Source organism: Microtus pennsylvanicus, chromosome 1, assembly GCF_037038515.1.
Source record: "Microtus pennsylvanicus isolate mMicPen1 chromosome 1, mMicPen1.hap1, whole genome shotgun sequence".
NCBI lineage: Eukaryota > Metazoa > Chordata > Mammalia > Rodentia > Cricetidae > Microtus > Microtus pennsylvanicus.
The window spans coordinates 146018691-146029153 of NC_134579.1; the positions used below are offsets into that span (position 1 = coordinate 146018691).

Sequence of the window (10463 nt, forward strand, 5' to 3'; positions counted from 1 at the left end):
TCAGATATAAAACAAAGTGGGCATGAAGCAGCGCATGAACTGTGTTCTCACATTTGGCCTTTCTTTCTTCAGCAATGAATGTTTACTTGACTTAATTGGAACATTTTCATCATCAAAGCAAAATCAAGCAGAAGTTATGTAGATTTCTCATGTTCTCTTTGTTCTACACATGCATCACCCCCCCCCCCCATTAACAACAGCCCCATCTGAGCAGTGTGACTGCGACAATAAAGAAACGACACTGGTAGGTTGCTTCTACCTGACATGGTATTTTTTTTAAGAGCTTCATTTTATATACATAGCAAATAAAATGTGGAAGCTAAACAATAACTCTCCATAAAATACCATAATCCATCATTTAAACCTGAAGTCATCTACAGTCAGAGCATCATCATCTCACATCCTAGAAAAAGAAAATTTAAATTTGAACAAAAGCTTGAAATCAAGATTCCACCTCTTCCTCTCCTGACCAAAAGAAAGAGGGATACTCTCCAAGGAAACTCAGTATTTCCCCCCAGTTCTCCTCTTCCTCTTCTTCCTCCTCCTCCTCCTCCTCATCTTCATCTGGTCAATCTCACCATTATATACAATATTTCCAAATGTGGTCTTTGTTGAAATTTGGAGTGAGTGAACACCACTTTTTTCCAAACACTTCCCCATCCTCTGTGCAATCCCAGTAGATCATGCGTCTGAACCAGAAGGGAAAGGCACATTGAGCATAGTCTATAAAAGAAAGAGTCATTGGGAAGAGAAACACTTTCTTCTTTGCAGCAAATACATACAGACAGACAGACACACACACACACATGCACGCACACACACACACAAACATATACAGACATACACACATAATGACATATACCATACATATATAGACATACATATATATACACACACATATACAGACATTCATATATACATACATACATACACAAACACACAATTCTACACAAGCTGCTCTTCCTTAGTACACCAATAACTTAAGAAAATTAGATTGGTAGTACCCTGCAGTCCTCTTCTCCTTTTATGTTCTACTGGTAGTTTTCTTAAAAGATGATGGAGTCAAAACATTTCTAATACATCTTTGATTATATGTGATTTTGATGCTATCAGAAATTATGTATCTCAGGGACTGGTAAGATATCTCAGTAAATAAAGTCTTCACTGTGCAAGCATGAGGACCCAAGTTCAGATCCCCAGGACTCAAATCAAAAACCAAGCATAGTATTACATGCCTCTAATCTCAACAGTGTGAAGTTAGAGACAGGTGGACTCCCTGGACTTCCTTACCAGGTAGTTTTAACAAATTAGTGAGCTCCAGATTTAACGAGAGACCCTGTCTCAAAAAACATTAATAATAATAAAGTAGAAAGTAATAGAAGGAGACAGATGACATTGGTCTCCACACACTCACAATTACACAGCCACACATACTAACACATATAGCATATGCATTCACACATGACACCACCAAAGAAGTTGTGTATCTCTTATTTTCACTTCAGAATTTGCTCTGGATTCTGAGTTCTTGCCTATCACATGAAATCATTCCCAATACAAGGGATGACACTCTCACCTGTGGAGTTTAGAGTCAAGACTCTCACCTGAGAGAGAACAGTACTTCCAGTAACCTTGAAAAGTCTTGTTCAAAGAACACCACTTGTGTTTTGCATTGAAAGTGACGCAGTCATAGAATATTTCATTTCTATACCAGAATGGAAAGACACATTCACCATCTAAAAGAAAACAAAAATCCTTTATCCATCGTTTCTGAGTGTGTTGGTAGTATTTTTTTTAATTAACTAAATGAGACATCTGTATCAACCTACCACACACATACACACACAAGAATCAGAGAACATCTCAGAAAAGGAATGGGAAGAATGTAAGGGCAGGATGATAGGAAGGGGATTGGAGACATAGTATCTTCTAGACATAGCATGACCATCACTCTCATGATCTCACTACAGCTGTGGGGATCTGCCTAAGATCAAACCAACAAGATTAGTCAACATTCCAACCTGCATCACTAATTGTACTCAGAGAGTTACCAAAACAGGAAAAAACGAAGAGGACATGAAAGGAGGAAGGGGTGTTAGGGACATTAGGGGATTGGAACAGGGTCTTAGAGATGGACATGGTCAAAATGCATTGTTTACATATGTGAAATTGCTGAAGAATAAGTATAAACTATTCTATATAATAGAAACTATTCTATATAATATATTTTTATATTTTTTAAAACTACTCTATTTTAAAACTATTAAGTGAGTCCTTCCAGGACTGAAGAGATGGCTCAGTGGTTAAGAGCACATACACAAGAAGATCCGTGTTCAATCCCCAGCACCCCAGTGAGGCAACTCACACAATTCCTGTAACTCAAGCTCCAGGGGAATACCTATACCTCTGGCCTGCACAGGTGCCTGTACTCCCATGAACACACCAAAATAGAGACACAGGCACATACATAACCATAAATTGAAAGTAACGCTTTAAAAAGATGAGCTTTTCCTCCAAATCCCTGACCTCTGAGATCAAAGCCACAATCAGAACTATGAATGCCATTGTGGAAAAAAATGAGAAATTCCTGGATTCCACATGTTTAAAAACACATTCCTTATTTGACTCTGCCTAGGTTGATGCTGTGTTTTTATATTGAAACATCTATACTACGGTTAGACAATTGATTATAAAATAAAGTGTTTTTCTATCTCATCACTGTTTTGTTCACAATATCCCAAATTATTATTGGTTGGTTTTTATATAAATTTTAAAATCCAGGATTCTCTATGAAAATGGTAGAAGTTTAAAAGTATGCATTTTTAGTGTTGGTAAGACGTCACGGTGGCATAGTTTGTGTTTTATCTGTTTACAAGGGTCATACATGATGTTTTATGAAAAAAAGGGGGGGAAAGAAATATTTACTAGAAGAATCATCAATGTTCCCATTTTATGGGATCAGAAGAGTACACAAAGGCACTGGATTGTGGTTTAGTGGTTAAGAGCACTGGCTGCTCTTCCAGAGGACCTGGGTCCAGTTACCAGCACCCACATGGATGCTTACAATCATTTGTAACTTCAATTCCAGGGGATTTGATGCCCTCTTCTGGCCTGTCCATGCACTAGGCATGCATATAGTGAACAGATGGACATACAGACAGGTAAAACACCCATGCACATAAAATAAAAATAAAGATAAAAATTCTAAGAGAAAGAACATATATTAATAACAAAAATTTCTGATCAACTTACCTTCTATCTCTGGCTTACTAATGACAGAATCTGAGAGACAAAAATTTAAGTAAAGTTCATTTCAATATTAGGCTTTAAAATAGACTCTTGTAGCAAATGGCATTAATAGCTATGTTAGGCTAAGGAATAGCAACATTGGCATGAGGGTATGTTGGGGATAACACACATGTACTGTTTTTCAGACTCAGTTCTATTCACCTAAATGGTTTACTTTATTGAAATCCTACATATTTTTCATTCCTAGGAACTGAACCCAGGCCTTGTGCACACTGGGAAAGCAATAAACCATGCTCCCAGTCCCTCACTGAGAGACTCTAGGCAGGTGATCTACCAACTGAGCCACACCCGCAACCCCTCACTGAGGGATTCTAGGCAGAGTCTCTCCTAATCCCATACATCTCTTAATGACTTAAATTCAAAGTACATTTCATCATCAGTGTAAAAGAGAGTACCTTCTCTCTTATCAGTGTCTGTCTGGCTATTAACATTAATTATCCAGAAAATGTGTTTACAATATATTTATTTTATATCAGTCACAAAGACAGATTCTAATAATTTTTTATCAACTTTTCAAGTAGCCTATTATTTTATATAGGCTTATAGGTTATTTCTCTTTTATAATATCAAATAAATTAGAAGTTCCCTCTCCAGTCAAGTTAACTAGTATTGTTGGCAATAGATAATCCCATATTCCTAAGGTTTAGTTGGAATATTACTCCAATTAAGAATGCTATTCACAGGGCCTGGAGAGATGGATCAGTGGTTAAGAGCACTGACTGCTCTTCCAGAGGACCCGGGTTCAATTCCCAGCACCCACATGGCAGCTCACAACTGTCTGAAGATCTAGTTGCAGGGGATTTGACACCTTCACACCAATGCACATAAAATAAAGTTAAATAAACCCTAAAAAATATTTTTTTAAAAAAAAGAATGCCATTCACAGCAGTTAACTCGGAAAAACACAATGGGTCAAAGTGAAGAGATTAGGTACTTATGGAGTGTTCAGTCAGAATAGAACATCCATATCATACACACTACCCCTGGGGCTCAGGAAATATCATGGAAGAGGGGTAGATGGGTTGTAACAGTCAAAGAGCATGTAGGACCAAATCAAGGCTTCTGTGGGTACCAGCAGACACACACACATACAATTAAAAGTAAAATAGTTCTTCCTAGAAATAGTAAATTAAAGTGAGTAAGGGAATTTTAAAGAAAAGCATGCTTTATAGTACATTCAGCTGTTATCAAAAATGACCATATGAAGAGACACAAGAAAGTTCTGCTTCAATATTTTCTTTCTCTCTTTTTTTTTATTGAGAAAAGGAAAAAAACAAGTTGTCGCCTCCTCCCAGCCTCCCATTTTCCTCCCCCTCCTCCCATCCTTCTCCCCCTCCCCCTACTCCTCTCCCCCTCCCTCTCCAGTCCAAAGAGCAGTCAGGGTTCCCTGCCCTGTGGAAAGTCCAAGGTCCTTCCCCCTCCATCCATATCTAGGAAGGTGAACATCCAAACTGGCTAGGCTCCCAGTATTTTCAAGTAGTCAGTCTTTGAGAAAAGAAAATAACAGTTTGACGTGTTCATAATGACATATTTAATTATTTAAAAATCGTGAAAAAAATCATTGTTCTTTCTATTTTTTATTTTTAATATTTTTATTAATCTCATACATTATATTTTAATCTACTCACTCCATATAGAAGCTCCTTCTGGATCCACACCCATTCCATACCTACCCAAATTTTTCCCTATATGCTATTGGGTGTGTGGACATCCATTGGAGTGTGGGCAACTTACTTGAGTCAACCTCCTTGAAGAGAAATAACTCTTTTTCTCCAGAAGCTATCAAGTAGCAATAGCTCATCAGTGAAGGGTGGGACTTCCTGCCCACTACTCCTGATAACTTATCACTACACTCATAGATTTCAGTCTTCCTCAGAGAAGCTTTTTTTTGTTATTACTGGCATTTAGCAGACACCCACAACTTGTGAACATGCAGAGAACAAGACACTGTGGGATTTTCAACCTTAAATGGGACATCTACACCACACTTCTTCCTCCCCAGGCTCAGGGATCATCATTAATGAGGGAGTAGAAATATTGTCAGAGAAAGTTCAGTGGATGAATTTAGGGAAACACTGTTTACCAGACACAGCAGGATGGTGGCACATTTGAATTTACAGCAACTTTGACAGCATACACAGGACCCACGCAAACTCAAGCCATACAAATTCCTCAACTATTTTTAAAGGAACTTACTTTGCCTTGTATATACACATAAAGTAGTATTTCATCTTTTAAAAATATGGACTATCCACTTGTCACATATTTTTCACAACTTCTAATAAAAGGTTTTGAAGCAAACTTACCCATAGTTGGTGCATAATAATCTGAAAGACACAATTGGGAACAAATATTTATTTCAATAAATTTAACACTTCAAATGAAAAAAAAATCTTACCAAATTCAGTTGTGAAAAATCAAATATAAGCAATAAAAGGAGTAAGACAAGAAAATATAGGATACTAAGTGCTCAGCCCTGAATGGGACATTCATATCAAGTCCCTCTCCCTGGGGCTTAGGGAATGGTGCAGAAGAGGGAGCAGGAAAAAAAAAAACACGTAAGAGCCAAAGTGTGGGAAGAGGTGTTGTGAAATTCTGCCCTTTAGACATGGCGTGACTGGCACACTCACAAACTCATGACAGCTGTTATCTTGCACAAGATCAATAGAGCCAAAGTTCCAGCATAAATGAGGGAGATGATCTCTCCAGGCCCATGCCTTACTGGAAAGCTGTTGGCATTCACAAGCTTTTGGGGGTGTGGTTACTGACAGGATTGTCAAGCCTCAGTGGATAGGCACACCCGTGCATTCTTGAGTGCCATTAACTAGACTTACAGGGTTATATTTTTTTTAAAAGGTTGAGGATGGGACATGTTGGAGGAAATTGCTGGTGGGAACGCAAACTTGTGCAACCACTCTGGAAAGCAGTGTTTCAGTTTCTCAGGAAATTCGGAATCAACCTACCCCTGGATCCAGCAATACCACTCTTGGGAATATACCCAAGAGAGGCCCTATCATACAACAAAAGTATATGCTCAACTATGTTCATGGCAGCATTGTTTGTAATAGCCAGAACCTGGAAACAACCTAGATGCCCTTCAATGGAAGAATGGATGAAGAAAGTATGGAATATATACATATTAGAGTATTACTCAGCAGTAAAAAACAAGGACTTCTTGAATTTTGCATATAAATGAATGGAAATAGAAAACACTATCCTGAGTGAGGTAAGCCAGACCCAAAAAGAGGAACATGGGATGTACTCACTCATATTTGGTTTCTAGCCATAAATAAAGGACATTGAGCTTATAATGCATGTTCCTAGAGAAGCTAAATAAGAAGGTGAACCCAAAGACAAACACATAGTCATCCTCATGAATATTAACCTTCATCAGGTGATGAAAGGAGACAGAGACAGAGGAGCACGGGACAGAAATCTCAAGGTCCAAATCAGGAGCAGAAGGAGACAGAGCACGAGCAAGGAACTCAGAACCGCGAGGGGTGCACCCACACACTGAGACAATGGGATGTTCTATCGGGAACTCACCAAGGCCAGCTGGCCTGGGTCTGAAAAAGCATGGGATAAATCCGGACTAGCTGAACATAGAGGACAATGAGGAATACTGAGAACTCAAGAACAATCGCAATGGGTTTTTGATCCTACTGCACGTACTGGCTTTGGGGGAGCCTAGGCAGTTTGGATGCTCACCTTAGGAGACCTGGATAGAGGTGGGCGGTCCTTGGGCTTCCCACAGGTCAGGGAACCCTGATTGCTCTTTGAGCAGATGAGGGAGGGTGATTTGATCGGGGGAGGGGGAGGAAAATGGGAGGCGGTTGCGGGGAGGAGGCAGAAATCCTTAATAAATAAATAAATTAAAAAAAAGTTTGAGGATGGGACATGTTGGAGGAAATTGAAGGGGGAAATAAGGGTATATTATATAAAATCATATTTTATTATGTGTGTATATGTATAAAATTTTTAAAACAATAAAAAATTAATAAAAATAAATAGAAAGCAAATGAGGTTAACATTTCCTAGCTTCTGATTCTATATTTTGTTCCCAAAATAATAATAATTTCAACTCTGGAATAAGATCACTCAAACCAGCCATCTGTGAAGTGTTTCCAACTCAGTCACTTTTCCTTCTCCAGGCCATGATCATAAATAGTTTCAGCACGCACTGCTCAAGGCCTGTGTCTTCTGCCTTCCCACGTGCCTGTTCAATCATTGACTGAAGATATCTGTGACATTTATTTTTTCACCCCAAAGCCTACCAACCTATCACTGCCACAATGCTAAAACTTAATCGTTTGCATTGTCTGATTTCTCTAAAAGCAGAACGCCTCTAACTTCTGATGACATTCTATCATCTTCAGACTGACTGTGGTGGAAACATGATCATTACAGCCCACACTGACTACCATGAGCAACATCACAAGCTTTCAGTATGCACTTCAGGGGCTCAAACAGAAGCCTTATAGGCACTTAGCAGGTAAAGGTGCTTACCACCAAGACAAGTCTAAGGATCTGAGTTAGATCCCTAGAACCCACATAGTGAAAGGGGAGACTCTGCTCTCACAAGCTGCCCTCTGACCACCAACCACATAGGCACTGTGATAAGCTACACACACACACACACACACACACACACACACACACACAGTGTAAAACAAAACTGAGGTGACAACTGGAGAGATATGTCAGTGGTGAAGCATACTTGCTGCTCTTACAGAGGGAAAACTTGGGTCCATTTCCCAGGAGCCACATGTCAACTCATAACCACCTGTAACTCCAATTCCAGGGCATCTCTTCAACCCTCCATGGTCACCAAGAATGCACATGGTGCATGTATATTCACAGAGGTAAAAACAGTCATTTTTGGACAAAAAGGCATTGATGGGGCCCCTTGTAATTCTAGGAAGCAAATGTTGATGAACTGTCTAAAAGAGGAACATGAATAAGCAATAGATGGATGACCAAAAGTAAAGCAGTCTTACGTCATTCTACGTAGAGGCTAACATGCCCAGGATGCATAGGATCTCCATCTAAATAGCAGTGATATAATAATAATGCATGTAGTGATAAGATGTTAGCCCCTTCAGAGGCCAGACAGTGAGTGTGGAGAGGTCTTAGGAACATCTTATCAGTTTTCTAGACATGTACTGTGTATAGTGTACATGGTAAAAGAGAGACCTGGGCTGGCAAGGTATCTCAGAGGAAAAGGGTACTTGCTGCCAAAGCCTGGTGGCCTGCGTTTGATCCCTGGAATCCATATGGTGGAGGGAGGAAACAGACTCCTACAATTTGTCCTTTGACTTCCACATGCATAGTGTGCATGCACATACACAAATAAACATTTCATTTTTAAAATAAAGACACACAGCTAAGGCAAAAGGTGTTATCTTCCAATGATCATAAAATAGGAATTCCAGCTAATGGAAAAGTGGTCGCACAATAAGAATCTCTTCTTCCTCTTTTATCTCTCATTTTTAAACACTTATCCATTCTGGCTTTTAGCTATTTTAAACCATGCCGAGGAGTACTTAAATGAGCATGTGCTCTCAGCCACTCCATAAAAATCAGAACGCACAGTTCTTCACAATCCTCACAATACTAAGACATGAAGCAGAATAAAGTCCCTCTGTAAATAGCTATTTCAGAGCCACTCAAGACAACGCAACTTGGATAATGAAATAAAACAGGTTTTACATAACTAAGTCTCATTTTTCTCCTTCTGTAGGCATTTAAAACATATAGAAAAAAAAACTTGCTCTGTAACATGACATCTGGCTTTCCCCTTGTTAGTTTAGTCTTGCTAGTTTTGAGCCTTTTTGGCAGATCATGTTTTCTACACTTTTAAAAAAAAACTGGGCAATAAAGAACTTGCCCTTTTATTTATCAAGACACACAAAATCAGGGTGGCCTCCCTCATACAGGACATCTCAGAATTTGTTACACATGGTATTGAAGTATGCAGCTACTTCATCAAAAACTCGCCCCCAGCCACACTCACTCCCATGCCTCACCTTCCTCTTGAAGACTGAACAGACTGTGAAGCAGGCAGATGGAAACCAATAGGATACCCACGGGCTGGACCATGTTTCTCCTGTCAGAAATGGTTAATAAACCTGGCTTACTCTAAAGATCTTGCAGACCTGGGATCCAGTCACAGCCTCTGCCTCTTCCTGGTCCCGTCATCTCTCCCCTCCTCCCTCTTCTTCCCACTCTTATGTCTCTGAACAGCTAGACTCGGTCTGCTAATTTTTCATATCCTTTTCTACTCCATTTGGCTTCCTATCTCCCCCATCTCCTCATCTCTCTCTTCCTCCTCCATCTCTTATTTCTTTCCATGTTTTCATCTATTCCCATCTCTTTTTCTCATCATCTGCCCAGTTAATTCCATCTCTAACTCCAGACGGCTAGTCTTCTACCACCTTCTCCCCCTAATCTCTTGACCTTCTACACCTAATCCCTTGGCTGCCTCTACTCTACTTCCCCTCCTCCCGAGCCCCTCCCCCCTCTTCACTCTCATCCTTAGCCTCCCTCTGCTGCTCACTGTATTCTCCATCTTCCTCTCTACTTTTCTTCCTTCATCTTCCCTCCCTCTCTCTACACTACAAAATTAAGCCTCTAGCTTTGCAATGAATTAATACATAAAAAGAAAGACTTCACCTTAGCAGCACTAGGCACAAAGAAAAATAATGTTGAGTAAATTCAAGATGTTTCCATGAAAACAATCACCCAGGTCACATGAAGAGTCATGTGTCTACGGATACCTTAATTCAGCCTCATAAGCCAGAGTTGAAGAATACATTATAGAGACCCAGGGATGTTTCTTATATCATAGGACTCTTTAGAGAATGAATAGATTGGTAGATGAAGGGCTGGCTAGCTCCCTAAATAGCAATTGTTTTCATATTACACAAAGTATTGACTAAAATTTACCTTCAAAGGAAACAGAAACATTTTTCAGCAAGGCTACCTTACTTCTTCCTTTGGGAAACTTTACAGATCCTCTGTCTTGTGCCATCTGACAGTCACTGGTTGGGGCACTAGGAACATCATGACCCAGGCAGTACCGTCACCTGCCAATACAGGGGAAATTTGTAGACAGAACCTAACTCTGGAAGCAGCAATGGGTAGAGTCTGGGTTG

At 39.7% G+C, this 10463-nt stretch overlaps 1 protein-coding gene across 1 annotated transcript; it reads right to left on the reverse strand.

The window, feature by feature from the left end:
• Window positions 1–374: 374 nt before the first annotated feature.
• Window positions 375–9408, reverse strand: LOC142841946 (binder of sperm protein homolog 1-like). Its single transcript, XM_075958970.1, has 6 exons — window positions 9336–9408; window positions 5616–5636; window positions 3253–3282; window positions 1605–1736; window positions 579–723; window positions 375–403 (listed from the first exon to the last, which is right to left on the reverse strand). The coding sequence occupies exons 1-5, from the start codon at window positions 9406–9408 to the stop codon at window positions 581–583; spliced, it is 399 nt and encodes a 132-aa protein (XP_075815085.1). The 3' UTR covers window positions 375–403; window positions 579–580.
• Between the last annotated feature and the right edge of the window lie 1055 nt (window positions 9409–10463).